Below are 16724 nucleotides of genomic sequence, written 5' to 3'. Positions count from 1 at the left end.
CTGGGGTAGGGATCAGACCTCAGGCTTCCTAATTCCTGGCTCAGAACTTTTTTTTTTAAGTTTTTTAAAATTTTTTAATTTATTTATTTATTTTATTTTTGGCTGTGTTGGGTCTTCGTTTCTGTGCGAGGGCTTTCTCTAGTTGCGGCAGGTGCGGGCCACTCTTCATTGCGGTGCGCGGGCCTCTCAGTGTTGCGGCCTCTCTTGTTGCGGAGCACAAGCTCCAGACACGCAGGCTCAGTAGTTGTGGCTCACGGGCTTAGTTGCTTCGCGGCATGTGGGATCTTCCCAGACCAGGGCCCGAACCCGTGTCCCTGCATTGTCAGGCAGATTCTCAACCACTTGCGCCACCAGGGAAGCCCTGGCTCAGAACTTTTTATACTGAACTTTATAGCTACAATTTGTCAAAGTCACCAAAGAGTAAATGGCATTAGTGAGATGTACACAAAAATATCTACAGAGCAAAAGAATCAAAGAGCACATTGATAACTGACGTTCTATTTGTCCTTCTGCAGTGAAGACTAATTATTATCTTAAATAATATATTTAGCCTTGATTAAACAAATTGAATGCTACAGGTAAATGAAAATGTGTAAGAGTTTGCTAAGACTTTTTTTTCTCCAAGAAAAAGATTTAAGCCCAAACGAATACATGTGTGGTAGCAGTTACGGAAAGACCAACGTGGAGCTTACGACGTGCACGTGAAGCACTAGGGAGTTTGAAGCCTTAGATATTTTTAACCAAAAAAGTGAATTTCCTCAAATTATGCGGGTAGAAAGGTATTCAGGAATGCACGAAGTCCTCAGAGTTCAGCTATAAGGATTTAACGAGACTCCAATCTCCTAAGCAGCTAGCTTCACACAGCACGAGGCCCTCTCTCTCCACCCAAAGAAGAGGTGAGGGAGTTCTCCCAAGGCAAAGTCACCTCTGGGCGGAAAACAAGTACACGATTAACAGGCCATCCTTGTTTTATCATTTATTTTACTTTATAGGTAATCATTTAGTGCTTTATAGGTGGCCAAGGTGGACCAAATGCAATAAAAATGTTAGCACGTACTAGAGGGGCTCATCTTTTATAGCAGCTGCCAGTTCTGTACGACCCGAGATACCACCTGAAGTGGCCTCTGGTGGTCATCTGCCTGGGTCAGAGTGGAGAACTGAATTTGTGCAAATAAAGGTCTCGACTTCAAAGGTATTTTTCCTTAAAGTTGCTACAGATTCTTAGTCCACTCCAGGTGGTTAACCAAAAGGTGAAGCAACAAAAGAGCTTTTTAAGAAAACCTATCATCATATTTTCTACCTTGTACTCATGTATCACCTGCCCTATAGGACTGAAAGCCAGGGGGGTGGGGGGATGCTCAGTATAGCAGACAGCACATATTATTCAGTACTCAGTTATTCAGTAAATCTGATTGGATGGATGGATGGATGGATGAATGATGGATAAATGGATGGACGGATGAATGAATGGATGAGTGAGTGAATGCCAGGAATATAATAACTTCACTAACTTGTTGCATTCAAATGTTTACTAGTTAGCATACTGAATGACAACAAGCAAATGGTACACGAACAACGAGTACACGTCAAACAGGTAAGAGAGGCTTATAAGACTGCTAGACACTTATCGGCTTCTGGCTCCCAGCCCCAAAGCAGTATGGTAAAGAATGCAAACACATGTTGCTTTCTTTTGAAAACAGGAAAGGAAGCAAGCAATTTGCAGTCTTTTTTTCCCATCCTTTGCCAACCGGAGGAGTGAAGGCAAAGCTGGTTCACTCCGTGCCTAGTGATCCTTGCGGCATGGAGGCCATGCCCACAGGCCAGCGCCTGCAAGAAGGCTGGGGTGTCTGGCACCCACTGCCAGCAGATGCTGGCCTCCTTACCTGCTGTCGCCCGGGCTGGGCCCCTGCTCCAGCATGCCCGCAGAGGAGGGGACAGTCCCACCCCCTGTGCTGCTTTCGGCCCTAGAGCTCTGGGGAGGGGGCTCTGGGCCCGCTGGAGCCAAGGTGCTGCCATCTGTGGGCGGGAGTGGCGGCTGGAAAGCAGGGGATATGTGCTTTCTATTTAGGGTGCCACCCCGCCGGTGAGCCTGGAAGTCCATAAGCTTCACACCAAAGCTACACAGAGAGAAGAAACAGTCAACAACACACCATGCAAGCCGACTACTGACACAGAAGCCCATCGGTCCTCGCGCGTAAAACCCCACACGCAGGGACAGCCACCCAAGTTGCCCAGCATGCAATGCAGCGGCAAGGACCAGATCAATGGTCACTCCTGTTACCCAGGCAAGCAACTCAAGGGGGCTTTAAACTTGGACCTGGTACCCATCGATGCCCTTTCTCAAAGTGGGTATGGGCAGCTGAAAGCAAACAGGCAGGCTTCATCTTGAGTAAGTGACATCATATTTGTGTTTTTACTTCCATAGTACGATGTACAAGGCGATTATCTCGAACCTGTGTGTTTGGGCATCAAGGTGGAAGCTGAGTGCAGAAGTACCACCAGTGGCCACGTAAGGCTGTCACACCGCACTGCCTCTTAAGCTGAGATGTGCAAACACTGGTCTATGCGTATGCAAAGAACGTATCTGAAAGGATGTGTAGGATTGGAAAAATAGTTGCTTTTGGGAAGGGGATGGTGGTTGGAGGACAGGTTAGAAGGGATATTCACTTTTCACTGAAGCCCACTGGTGTATGAACTTTAACACTTTTCTCCAGTTCAAAAAATAAAAAGACACATGGCTCCCTGAGCTTGTGGCTACTGGGTCAGTTGGCGGGGGGAATCCATCCAGGAAGATGGCTAAGAACTGTTGATTGTGTGCTAACTAGACCCATAACATTCCATGTTGTAACTTAAAATACATAAAGGCTAATTCTGTAGAGGACAGAGTTTGTCATCAGGAAGCACTTCTGAATGTGGGTTCAGAGAAGTGACAGAATAGAAAAGTAAAGCTTTTTCCTTTTCTATGGGTTAAAAAAAAAAAAAAAAAGGCAAAACAGAAAACAGACCACACTAAAAGACTGGGCAATTAGAATAAGAGCTTGCTGTTTAGTTTTAATGTAAAACTACTTTCAGTAACATTGTTGCATGTATGCGAGAAAAGCACACGACTTCTAATTCAGCATTATCGGTGAACACAGTGGCACTGCAGCACACATGTCGGATAGATGGGCATCTGAAGGCAAAAATCCCAAATAGCCTTAACGACCTTTGAAAATCCCACAAATCACCCAAGGAGCCTAGCAACAGAGACTAGTACTGTCTCTCACAAGTCCAACACAGGCTTTTTTTTTGATTCCAGAATTGGCAAACACTGAGGTTTCTATGGTTGGCTTCCAGTGAGGGGCCAGGTTATACAAAGAACATATGTCTTCAGACACCAACTCGCACACGTCACTGTGAGAGGTGGGTTGTTCTCACATTCGCTCCTGGACAGACGTCCACAATACCTAACGTTTTTTTTTCTTTTTCTTTCTTTTTCCCCAACCAAGTACATTTAGGCGAATTTGTAACATGTGTGTGATGCTACTGTGTAGGGCTTACCAGAGACCACCCAGTTAAGCTTGAATGCGTCAGGTATGATTGTTAACTGACAAGCTACACACCTACTTTGGGGTCAGATTAATGTTTGGAATGGACTGAAGCAGAATTCCTGAAACTAGCTGGACTCTAACAGGCCTGGGTGCAGGCCACTCCCCAATGGCAAGGCCACTGAGGCAGGACCAGGGACGGTGGGCCCACCGACTCCTCTCCGAGCCATCGACCGCTGGTGTGAAAGTCAACAGCTCTGCACACACCTCTCCTTCTTCACCAGGTCCCCCTCCATCACCGCCATGCTGGCAGGCCGCTTCCTCTCCAGGGTCCCCGAGTCGACAGGGTCATTTCCAGTGTGGGACGAGTGATTGGAATTTGGGGTGGTGAGAGGTACGAATGCTTCTGATACATTAAATTCCACCTCTGCCAGAAGAAAGAAACAAGTGTATGTGAGACACAGGGCACAGGGGTGAGGGAGCTTGAGGACACCCCACTGGAATAGGAGCCTCATTCTTCCATCCACAAGCCCTCACTATTTCACAGGTGGAAGCCCCGGGCACTCTCACCTTCTTAAAGGACAGTTTACCAAACCAGGGTGGCGGGTAAAACAAGAAAACCAGAAATAGGGGAGGGGGTATGACTCAGAATCCAAGTCACACAACTCCCTTGCTTTCCTTTCTGTTAAAAAAAAAAAATCATGGAATACCGAAGAGGAATGTGAGCATGGGTTATACTCATCTGAATCATAAAAAATAAGATATGTACAGCTTGATATTAAATAGAAATAAAAGGCAACATCAATTCCATACTGCCTATAGCAGATTTTGAAGACTCGTTTTCTCAAGGGAAATCTTGGACAGAATGACAATATTCATTCATCCATCTCACATTTACTGCACAACCTTACATGGGTGGGGCGTGATTCTCGACGGCGGAAGTCAGCGGTAAAGAAAAGATGAGCGTGCCCTGGCCTCATGGAGCTTACACGCCAGAGGATGACAGCAGGGCTGCTCTGGGCGAAGCTGGGGTGGGAGGTCCAGACTCCCAGCACTTGCCCAACCGGTACCCGCAAAGGGAGCCATGGAAGCTCTGAGGATCCCTGCATATTCAGTGTCACCTCTTCTATAAAGCAATCCCGGGCACTTTGTGCCCAGCACGAGTTGTCAACTCATTCCCCATCCATCTTCCTTCTAATGTGCCATGTGTTACAATTTCTCTGATGATGAAGCCTCCTTCTCCAGTGACCAAGCTCCTCCAGGGAAGACAGCATGTCTTCTTACCAGCAAACATATGCGCCTAGGGAGTGTTCAGTATACACTGGCTGAATGAATGACTCCACGTTAAGTGAAACAAAGTGAAACACACAATAATGTGGTTACTGCTTTGTCAAAATATGAATGCAAATAGTCTAAAAAGAAACATGAAAAAGTGAAGCCAATTATGTAATCATGAAGGGATTACTGAAGTATCTGCTTCTTCAAAAAGATTTTTTATACTATTGTTGTACATTATTGTGCTTTTGGAGTCAGTGAACTCGGAGTGGCAGTTACCTTCGGGGAAGAACCAGTTGGCATGCTGAATGATGGGTTCAATGACAGCAACCACGTGGACGGATGTGGCCGCTGCCATTTCGGCTAGCGTTCTGCAAAGGAAGTTCACAAAGTTAAAACACCTCCCCTAGGCAGCCTCTGATTTCTGCAGGTTGAGTCAGGGCAATTCAATATTTTATATCAAAAGGATAAAACATTTAAGTACAAATGCAAAAATTAAATGTACAAGGCCCTGGCCTAGGGGTGTGGCAGTGATCACCCAGGAAGAAAAATTGCCCTGACTCGGCTGTCACTTCTTAGTCTGTGTTGTGATAAGAACTAGGTCAGTGACCAACAGTGTGTCAAAATGCTGGTTTCCAGTTGTTTGGGGACAGGGTTGCATTTACCCACTGGCACAGTCCTTCCCCTGGGAGTCATCTTCTAAGTCCCCAGATCACCACAGACCCATTCTGCCTAGAATGCAGCCAAGCGTACGCAGTATTTCAGGGTGCCTCTCATCAGCAGAAGACCTGGGCCCCCGCATTTACACATATTATTAAGGCTGTCACGCACGTATGTGGACTGGTCCCAAGATGCATGTCCCGAAGCTGACTGTGTCCGAATGCCCAGGGCCCACGAGGAAGAAAACAAAGAAGAATCGTTCCTGCTGTTGAGGGGCTCATATCCAGTTCAGAGTCAGAACACGGGAAAGCAGACAAGCTGCAAGGGCCTGACATTTACTGAGCACCTACCACGTTCAGAGCCTCAGATTCCTCCCTGCATTTAATTTTTACAACATGGGGACTGTTCTGAGGCCTTATAAATGAAGACACTGAATCCCTGATAGGCTGGATCCCACACCTGACTGCTCCAAACCTATCTCCCCCCCTCATTTTATCACTCTGACCTCTCTTTCCATTGGGGAGAACATTTTCACCCCAATTTCCAACCAGGTGAAAGTTCTAGCTCCTTTTAAATTCCAGCTTAAAATGCAAGCTCTGTCTGTAAATTACCCTCCCCACCTGTTCACACTTCCCTCTGCCCATCTGGATTCTGATCCCTCCCGTACCTTAGAACCTTAGAACTGGGGAGGAACCGTCCACTCGTGTTCTTTGCAAATTTTTCTTTTTGAGGAGGTACTGTTTGTCTATTGATTTCAAGACCTTTTTACATATCTGGATATGTTTTGAGGAACTCCTAGTTTGTGAATTGCCATTTATTTAAGGAGCTTTCTGACTTACAGAAGTTTCTAGCTGTTATAGAGCTAAATCTACTTGTTTCCAGAACTGATTTTATGTTTATAAAATTCATTTATATCCCAAAAGCTCATAAATATTTACCTGCCGTGTTTATGCTTATTTATTTATTTTTTAACCTGCCATATTTATGACATCACTCTTTATATTTACCTCTGTGGTCTTCCTGGAATTTATTTGCTATAAGATATGATGTACTATGTAGTTAGCTTTTATATCCACTTATCTTTGATTTGCTTTATGACATTGGATCTTTGTAGAGAATCTTATAAATACTTTCTGAAACAAGAGTGAGCACACATGAGGGAATGGATGAGTTAAAGATAGAAAGATTTTGATTCAGAAAGTCCCTGCATTTTTTGATGGAAATCTGAACTGCTCATGATTTTACAAAGCTGAACAGCAGTGATGGGGGGCAGGGAAGGGTGGTGAAGCTTAAGGACAGACTCTATGGGCCCCACCATTTCCCTGCTGTGCAACCTTAAGCAAATTATTCGTGCTCTCTAAGCCTCAGCATCTTCACCTGCAAAAGTGAGGACAAAAGCACCAACTCCAAAAGAGAACTTGTGAGGATTAAATGGATCATCATAACACCACCAAACAGAGCAGACAACAACGTGAGTGATTTCCCAGACGCTTTCTAGCTGACCTCCCTGATCCCTCTCCTCCAGTCAATCTACAGCTCTCATTGCCAACAAATTACCTTTCTAAATGCAATCTGATCAAGTCATTCTGCTGAGAAATTCTGATGCTCCCTTCCCCCCCACGACCCGTAAAATAAGTTCCTAACATCTCAGCAAGATACGTGAGGCCCTTCCTAACCCGGCTCCAGCTCCATAAACCTTGGCCACAGCCTCACGGCCCCTGTGCTCAAGTTACATGAGACCACGTGATTACGCGCCCCCCAACCCTCCGCCAATATAGACACCAGGCCCTTTCACACCCGCTGTGCGGGGCTCATTCAGGTCCCACGCGTGGGAAACCATTCATCCATCAGCCCCTCAAGTGCCATCGCCTCCTGAACTTCTCAACCTGAGCTGTTTCCTCCTTTATAACGTCTGTGATACACAGACGTGTATGCGGAGCTTATCACCGCACTATAGCCGTCCACCTGCCTGGCTGCCCAGGACTGGGGCCCCTTGAGGACAAGGTCTCCTACACCTTTGTGTGACCAGCATCTGGGACACGACCCAGCTCACAGCAGTGCTCCGAGAAAGTCAGCTAAAGGGAAAGATCAACTTCAGGAGTGAGTTACATTTCTATTGTTTCCATCAGGCGGAAAGAAGTTAAAATAATAGGATATGGGAAATGATTACTCACCCTTCATTTTTGGCCCATAACAAGTTAGGGCCTAACACGATTGCAATGTTGCTGGGAGTCATTTTATTAATGTCACTGGTCTGAGCAAGCTTTGCAAGGAACTTGATTAAATACCTATGGAACAAAAGAGAAGGGGGAGAGCATCTACTCTTGAAATATTTGGAGGAATAGTATCTCCCTGCCTGGGGGGCGCTCAGCCCCAGACTGCTCAGGTGCTAACTGCAGGGTGTTAAATGACTAAATCCAAATCCGGCTGGGGTGTGTTCTTTGTTTCATGGAACAGATAGTTTAGGGCTTGAAAGGTGAAAACAGATCAAACGTAAACCTCAAAGATTTGATCTCTATATGCTGTGTATTTCTAATCCGTTTCTCCTTTATGCCCTATCTACCCCGAAATAGATTATACTATGATTAACAATGGGATCAATGTTTTTAATACAAACATAATAAAAAAACAGAAGTATAGTCATATTGCTTAAAAGAAACTGTATTTGAAAATGCTTTAGGCTGTAATTATGAAGATATCCAATCTATCATATAGATATACTCTCTTATGTACAAGAACAGCACTATAAAAGCAAAAAATTAAGGACAACCCAACTATCTACCAATAGGGGGCTGATTAAATAAATTACAACACAGCCACACAGTGGAGTACTATGCAGTCATAAAAAAGTAAGAAGTACTGATATGGAAAAACCTACAGGATGTATATTAAGCAAAGAAAGCAAGGAGGAGAATGATGTATATAATATACATTGCCATTTGGTTTTTTAAAAAAGTGAAAGCTGTGAGAGAAAGAAATGTTTGTACATATGTATATGTATATATATATTTGATTCTATATGTATCATCTCTTGCTGACAGGATATATAAGAAACTGAAAACATAGTTTGTGTCTCAGGAGAGGAAGTAGGGTGGCTGGGAGAGAGGAAGAGGAGAGAGATTTTTTCCAATGTACATCTTTGAACTTTGAACCACGGGAATGTCCTCCCTATTCAAAAAACAATTAGTAAACATTTTAATGAGTAAATTAAACAAAATAAAAGGCTAAATCCCAAAGTAAAAGAACTGTAATTCAGTCTCCACCATAAGACACTAAATGGGCTAAGAGTACCTGCAATTCCAAGCTGGGTGTGTTAAATGAATCAAATAAGGAATATTATATATATCAATGCACTCATAAGGCAAAATTGAGAGTTAAGATGTTAAAAGAGAATGTTTAGCTTAGCTTGGTGACAGGACCTAAGACTGAAATGAACGGTCAAGTGGCATACCAGAAATTTCACCAGTCAATTATTTGTCATTTTGGACCAAATCCTCTCACAACATTTTCTTTGGTTTTAAATGACTTTGTTACCTGGGGCTACCTTTTACCCTTCTCTCTATGCTTCTTCAAAGTTATATTTTAAGTCAAAGGGAAAATAGAGGTTAAATCCTAGAAAGTTATTCCACGGTAAAATTTCCTAAAAACATAGTCATTCCATAAACTAATACATAATCTGCATTTCTTGAAATTTTATTTAGTAGGATGATTTGTGCTCTGCTTAAAATAAATTATGTAGCATATATGAAAGATATTACAGAAAGTACAGCTATTGTTTAATTTTTGCCTTGTAGATACTGGACAATTTAGACTCCAAATCCAACATACTGTCAGTCAACCTTTCCACAAGAATTTTTTTCCCCAATAGCTGCAACGATAAAATGATCAGACAACTTACCTATTAATGCCAGACACAATCAGTGTGCTTCAGGTGCATCACAGTAATATACACCAAATCCCCTTCCCAGCAAACCCGAGTTGCTCTCCAGAGCATTTTTTTGATGTGCCAAACAGGCTTGAATTAAACGGCCTCTGCTGTGGATTAAACCATTCTTCACTGTAGCTTCGTGGCTTAATTTGCAGAATGCCAATCATACATACCTAAAGTTAACAAAATTTTGTGGTGGCAACTTCTGACATGTTCTCCACAAATCCTGAAGTTTTTTGTCTTGATCTTGTACACTGAGAAAAACAAATTTATTCATAACCATTTATTAATGCTCATTTTAGGAATACCTGTGTTCATCTGCTATATTCACAGCGATGCCTCTACTGACAGAGAAAGCACAGCTGGAAAACAGCACAGCGGGAGCTCCCTGGTGGTCCTAGTGGATCAGGTTTGGCACTTTCACTGCCATGGCCTGGGTTCAAGCCTTGGTCAGGGAACTGAGATCCCATGAGCTGCGTGGTGCAGCCAAAATTTAAAAAATAAATAAATAAAAAATGTTTTAAAAGCCCATTTTTTGGGAAAGAAATTTGGAGTCAAATACTAACCAACATACTCTGAGCAGTTAGTCAGCCTTGCCAAGACTCAGTCTCCTGATGTGCCAAACTGGGGATAAGAATGTTAATTCTGCCAAGTGACCGTGAGGCTTCAGAGGCAGAACACGGAGGGACCCCCCAGACCAATGCATGGCACACAGGAGACATTCTGAAAATTCTGTCTAGAAAACGTGCATATTCACGTACAGCCTTGGGGAGCCAGATGCTCCCAGCACCCAGACCCTTGGGTCTCTCCCTGCTCTCAGTACTGCTCAAAGGCTCCAGCAAGAAGCCCCTTCTGTTGTGAGGCAACTGCTGGAGGTCTTCTGCTGCAGAGTTTCAACGTGCAAGCTTTCACAGGCCCAAAGAGCCTGCAAAGCAGAGTCAACTCTGCCCACCAGCAGCACAGAGTGTTCGAAGTTGCCCACACGACATGCCTTTGGACTTAAAACCTCCTCCACAACTGAACCAGCCTGCAGAGCTTCGGGTAGGGCTTAAACATGATTATACTTTAGAAGCTAGTTGACGTGTCACCGGGAGGGGATGACAGTTCTCAAGTGTAGAAGCAACACACCGGTGGACGGATACCTTCCTTTACAGCTTATTTCCTCACAGGATGAGTTTGGGAGTCTCAGAACAGAGAGAAGAGTCAAGGCCTAGGAGAAGCGAAGAAGCCCACCCAATACGAGACCCTAGAACCCCGACCTGACACTGAGGGCAGGTTCCATTCCTTCAGCCCCACAAACACGGGCACTCACGGCAGGCTGCGCCCTGGGCTGGGTTCCAAGGACACAACCAGACCAAGGACTTACTCTGACTTTAAAATCCTCACCACCTACCAGGGACAAAGTCTCTCACTCCACAGCTACGGAGAAAAGCTCAGATGCCTGGTTCAAGTGACGACATAAAGCTCGTCGGAGCACACAGCTTATTTGATGGGAACGGGTGACTGCATCTGAAGACGGGGGGAGGAGTGGAAGGGCAGGGGAGGTGTGTTCCTCTTCCCTTACAGGTGAGGAATTAGGCACCTCTGAGTGAGAACCGGGAGGGACAAGTTGACAAGGATGTGGGCTGGTCGGCGGGAGAAAACCTCTAGAACTTTTGCAACACGACTGCCTTGCCTAAACCAACTACTTCCGGGCAGACGGAAGCTGGGAATGGAGGGGAAGGGATAAACAACAGCTCTAAATACACTATTTTAATGTTATTATTATTTTTTTATAAATTTATTTATTTTTGGCTGTGTTGGGTCTTCGCTGCTGCACGCGGGCTTTTCTCTAGCTGCGGTGAGTGGGCGCTACTCTTTGTTGTGATGCGCGGGATTCTCATTGTGGTGGCTTCTCTTGTTGCAGAGCACTGGCTCTAGGCGTATGGGCTTCAGTAGTTGCAGCACGCGGGCTCAGTAGTTGTGGTGCACGGGCTTAGTTGCTCCGCTTCCCGGACCAGGGCTTGAACCCGTGTCCCCTGCATTGGCAGGTGGATTCTCAACCACTGCGCCACCAGGGAAGCCCTTTAATGTTATTTTTATGATCCCCAAGGGTAAGATGATTTACAAAGGGGACAGAGTATTGCGTCGTTTCCTTTAGCTTTTAAAACTAGGTGTTCTTTAAACTTACCTTGCAACTTGTGTCCATTCTTCATACAAATTAAAAGTCATCAAAGGTTCAGGCAGTTCCCGTAAATAGGACTTTAAAGCACCTGAAATTATTAACACCCTCTTTGAGTATGACAAGGGGCAAGGCCGGAACTCTCAGGATATATTATTTTGCAAATTGAAATGATCTCAACGATAACCGTTCACAATGTATAGAATAAATCATGAATTGGCAGGAGTGGTTACAGAATGAAATGCTCATAGAACAATTTCCATCCCTCGTAAAATATATTGAGAGATCAACTGAAAATAAAATTAGTTTCAAAGCTATCTTCTTAATAAGACATCATCTCTCTAGGCAGATGGAGATTTGGGGGTAAAAGGGAAGAAAATAAAAGCATGCCTCTAAACATTTGGATTATAAGCTACCTTCACCTTTACTTGATAATCAGGAAAACAAAACAAAACCCCCAAAACAGGACTAGAAAAGATATGTATGTGTAAGTGCACGCACACATGCTTTTCAGTTTTATTTGTCATTTCAGTTTTGTCACTTAAACTTATAAGGAGACCATTTAACTGTCACTTAATATTGGACCTTTAACTGATGATCTGTTACCACCTTGAGGGCGCCTCCTTGGAGCTCACCTGCTACAGCATGGGGGTCTGAGTAGAACTCATCCAGGTGAGAAGTAGAACAGTCTAAAGCAGCTTTCAGTTTCTTTAACTTGGAGGCCCCAGCCCCAATTCGGAAAAGGCCCTGAAGACATGAAAAGCCGTTAGTATCAAGTTCAAGTTGTGAGCCTTACACTGAGTGGCAGTAAAAATCTGATGGAAGAGCCTTCCACCCACCCCGCCCCCGCAGCTCCAGCACAGCTTATCCAGGAGAGCTGCAGGGCTGTCGGGAGGAGTAAAGAGGACTGAGCTTGTACCCCGGGCAGAGTGACAGGCAGAGAGCAGACCATTTTCAATCAGTGCTAGCTCGTGCCCTGCCCCATTGCCAAAATAACCATGCCTGTTAGGAATCTATTTAAAAGCTATATTTCATACTTCCACCAGGTTGATCACCATGGATTTTCTAAATTTAGGAATATTTTTTAAAAACTGAAATCTCAAGAAAAATTGTTAGGCTTGACTACCGGTCACTTTCACTGCCCTAAATGTTACTCGGAGAAAAACCCATGACAGGTCAGCCACGGCAGCAGGCCTGATGGAGATGTTGGGCCAGCACTTATAAGACTTGGGCTTTTAGCAACATTAATCTAGGCAGAGTTTCCCAACCTCAGCAGTACTGACACTTTGGGCCAGATAATTCTTTGTTGTGAGGCTGTCCTGTGCACTGAAGGATGTCTAGAAGCATCCCTGGTCTCTACCCCCTGGATAGACAGTAGCAACTCTTCCCTCTGCTCCCCAAGTTGTAACAATCAAAGATGTCTGCAGACCTTGCCAAAAGTTCCCCGGAGGCAGTGAAACCGGCCTTGGGTGAGGAGCTCTCATCTAGGCTGTTAGGAGCTGAGGTGACGTTGATGGGGTCAGGGTGCGGGGGCGTGACCGGAAGCAAGTGCAAGGAAGGTTCCCCAGGGGGTTTCTTGATCTGGGTGCTGATTACATGGGTGAGTTCAGATGGTGAAAATGTATCAAGCTGTTCACTTATGATACATGCACTTTTCTATATGTACATTACACTTCAATACTAAGCTTTCAAAGGTTAAAAGAAGACTTGTGTTTTGATTCTAGCTCTGCCCCGGCATGAATTCCTCGTGTGCTGAATTCCTTGTCTACACAAGAAGAGTAATGAGACCTGCCCTGCTTGGTTCATGGGGTTTTCTGGGTAAGGATTCCACAAAATAAAGTATGTAAATGCCCCTCCCACTTCCACCCGACAACACAGTTCTACACAAATATAAAATTCGTGTTATTAGAAACTAAAGCTCATGGGAGCTCTGGTTCTATAGCACCTCATGAAATTCATTTTCACAAATCACAACCACAGTGTAAAATGAAATAATCAAATGGGACCAACAAGAAAAAGGCAGAGTGTACTGCAGGTAGGCAAGGTAAGTACTGCTCTGTGAAACCTCTGTCTCATTTAGGGTCTACCACGGCAACATGGACAGGGTCTCAGCGTGAAATGTGGTCACGGTGAGCGCGGTTGGAGAGCCACTGGTCCGCAGAGGCCGGCCGGGGCGGTGGGGCCTCACCTCCTCCTTCATGCCCGTCTCCAGGAGCAGCATGACGCAGGCCTCAAGGGGCAGCGCGATCTCACGCCCGCTCCGCTTCAGGTGTTCTTCCAAAGGCGTCCCGAAGGCGGGCTTCTCTGCCCACTTATCTAGAGCAGCAGACCATTCAGTAAGACACTAGACAACCTCACGGCATTGCCAAGTTATTTCCTCCCCCAAACTACTGAAGGGGATTTTTCTTTTTTTTTTTTTTTAAAGCCCGTAGCCAAGGATTTGGAAAGGGGGAAGCATCTATTCTCTTCGCTTTTGTCAGTTCCCATTTACTAGGGTACAAAATGTGTGCCAGGCTGGGGAGGTGGCCAGTAGATCAGCGCCCTGACGCGCCCACGTGGCACCCAATGCAAGATGCCCAGTGGAAGCTGCGATGGTGCTTCTAGCCCAGCATCACACCCGCGTTTACCCGAGACGGGTGGGCTGCCTTGCGCTAAAACCAATGGTCCATCTAGGCACACTGTTTTCACTGAAATTTATCTAGCCATGAAAAGCATAACTGGTCTTCTACCTAGAGGACGAGAAGTAGACTCCTTCCATTAAAAAAGGAAATAATTTCTTAAAAATTTAAACACAGGCCAAGCATTGTCATACAGGACTGGAGAGGGCCCATGCCAACCCCTATTAGAGGTGACATCTCCAGTACATGCAGCACTTCTGGTGCCATATCCCCAAAGAGTCCAAGGCTCTGAGTAGGAGAGAATGTAGCCCCAAGGCAGCTGAGGCTGGAGGCTGTGCCGACAGCAGCAAAGCAATACTGCATATTATCTTCCAGTCATATGCTCTGCTTCGTTCCACAAAAGATTTGAGGCAGCTTAGCAAAAAGACATACAATAAAGCGGGAAACAGAAACAGGCATTTCGGACATGGATGTATTGAAGGGGAGTAAGAGGGGTGTGGTTGGGCCCAGCCTGCCTGGCGGGGTGCAGAGATCCAGCACTGACTGAGAAGCACACAGAAGCCAAAGGGGGCACACCAGCTGGTGGAAAATACTCCACTGGGGAAGCGTGGTTCTTTCCAGCGACAGGAAGGGCTCATGTCCCTCTCAGCCTGCGGACGTGTGTCCTTCAGCCACTCTGGTATTCGAATCCTGGATTCCAGGCAGGCAGTGTAACCCTAGCGTGGCTCTGACACTGCCCTACACGTGAGAGCAGGCGGGGCCCATCACAGGAAGGAAAGTGAGATCCCACAAACCCGCAGACCTGGGTGCTTGTGAAAAGTCAAAACTTGATGGCAAGAGCAAGTAGGGTAAAGGTTAAAGGAAGGGGTGGGGAGGGCGGAAGGCAGTGGCCACTCTCAGAACTGTCCGGAGGCCCCTCGTCCCTGGCTTCAGCCCCGGCCCTGGTCAGTGGAATTCCAAACACAAGAAGCATCCAAGGGCCTGGCCCTTCTCAGAGCTCTGCGACAGTCCTCTCAAAGGCCAGATCTTACCTTGAATACTTTCTCCCTTTCATCTAAAGCAATGATTCTCAACACAGGCAGAAAAGGGCCAGCTGACCCTTCGCCTGGGCGGATACATCAGAATCACCCAGGGGGAGTTCTGCAAACGACTCCTGCCGTCCCCTCCCCATGCCCGACCCTACTATGCTGAGAGGCGGGCACAATCCAGACTCCTGCTGGAACTTTCTAGTAAACCCTGGACAGGGTGCCCTCCCCCACCTCGGTGGAAGGTTGGCAGAGGGTGGAGGTGAGAGCCGCTGACCTAGAGGCCACTCCGGAGGCAAACTCCACCGCAGGGGCTGCTCCTCAAACCACAGACCTCTGACATGCAAGGCCCTGCAGCAGGCACCCAGAGTTCACAGTGGCCCCCCCGCCCCTGGGAGGAGAGCAGTCTACGTGTGAAGAAAACACAAGACACACAGGCAAACGCACAACAGCAATGAACAAGACAAGACGTGTTTGCTAAGCCGTGGCAGAAAAATGGTATAGACTAGGGTCGCAAACACAATCGTCTGCAGGGGCCGGATGGGCACTGGAGGTGCGGGATCGGGGTGGGCAGGGCGTGGTCGGCCAAGACGCAGCAGCTGCTCCTTGGCGTCAGAGCAATGTCACCACGCGGGAAAGCAGACCCAGCGTCGCCAGGCCCTCTGGACTTTCAGGAGAAGCCAGAAGTTAGCACTGTTATGTGAAAAGAGTCTGATTTTTAAATGACGGCAATTAGTTTAAAAAGAAATTTATTTTTATTTTTAATGAGATATGACTGTTTGCGACTTCTGGTGTAGACCATAAATGCTAGAGTGATTCAGGAGACGAAAGTGTTCACTGTTGGCTTCAGTTGTCAGAGAAGGCTTCTCAAAGAAGGGGAGCTTGGCGAAGGTCTTAGAAGATGGACAGGAATTAAATAGACCAGGAGGACTTAGGCTGAGAAAAGACCAGGGATCCTGAGTCTGGGGATGGACACTTTATTCCACACTTGCGTACCGGGCGACAGGGGCATGGAGTAGAGTGAGGCAGTGAGAATGACGAGGAGGGCACAGCAGAGGGAAAAAGGCACCTGGCGAGAGGGTATCAGAAAGGAAGGAAAAGATGGCTCCAAGGTTTGAAACCTGGATTGTTTGGAGAAAGGAGGTACCAAGGAGACGGAGGCGGGGAGGAAAGGCCAGCTGGTGTGGGGGAAGCATCAGTTTGCTTCTTGAGATACGCTGAGTTTAAGGTGACAGCCGGTCATCAAAGGGAACTGACACTGAGGCTGAGAGGATAGAGATGCAGGTGTCAGTGGAGGCCACCAAAATGAGGGGATTTTGAGAGAAAAGGTGGGAGGGAGGGAGAAGAACACAGGAGAAAGGACTGGATCTCAGGAAAGGCTTGACTTCTGAGGAGGGGACAGACATGAAGGAAACACAGCCTCAACAATGACAGAAAACAATCGAGTGAAACGAGGGGAAAAAACTGACAAGAGACGGCTCAAGCCACGTCAAATGCCAGAACGTAACAATCAGAATCATCTACCCATTG

The 16724-nt window shown here is 46.1% G+C and overlaps 1 protein-coding gene across 5 annotated transcripts in view; it reads right to left on the bottom strand.

Annotated features, from left to right (window-relative positions):
* The window catches only part of ARHGAP17 (Rho GTPase activating protein 17), an 89465-nt gene that overhangs the window by 15643 nt on the left and 57098 nt on the right, over nucleotides 1-16724 (bottom strand). For 4 of the 5 annotated variants that reach the window (XR_009558887.1, XR_004042692.2, XM_030871538.2 and 1 more), the window contains exons 10-17: nucleotides 13740-13867; nucleotides 12187-12298; nucleotides 11561-11642; nucleotides 9564-9644; nucleotides 7637-7750; nucleotides 5082-5173; nucleotides 3795-3954; nucleotides 1884-2117 (exon numbers count right to left, since the gene is read on the bottom strand). Coding sequence is in view for 3 of the 5 variants with exons in the window: in XM_030871538.2 (XP_030727398.1) it covers nucleotides 1884-2117; nucleotides 3795-3954; nucleotides 5082-5173; nucleotides 7637-7750; nucleotides 9564-9644; nucleotides 11561-11642; nucleotides 12187-12298; nucleotides 13740-13867 (1003 nt within the window). In the remaining 2 variants the exon portion in view is untranslated. The remainder of the gene's footprint in view (nucleotides 1-1883; nucleotides 2118-3794; nucleotides 3955-5081; nucleotides 5174-7636; nucleotides 7751-9563; nucleotides 9645-11560; nucleotides 11643-12186; nucleotides 12299-13739; nucleotides 13868-16724) is intronic. The other variant, XM_030871544.2, reaches the window with a different exon arrangement.

This window comes from Globicephala melas, chromosome 15 (assembly GCF_963455315.2).
Source record: "Globicephala melas chromosome 15, mGloMel1.2, whole genome shotgun sequence".
In the NCBI taxonomy this organism is placed as follows: Eukaryota; Metazoa; Chordata; class Mammalia; order Artiodactyla; family Delphinidae; genus Globicephala; species Globicephala melas.
The sequence above is the reverse complement of the archived record's forward strand: the minus strand, read 5'-3'. Positions and strand labels throughout refer to the sequence as shown.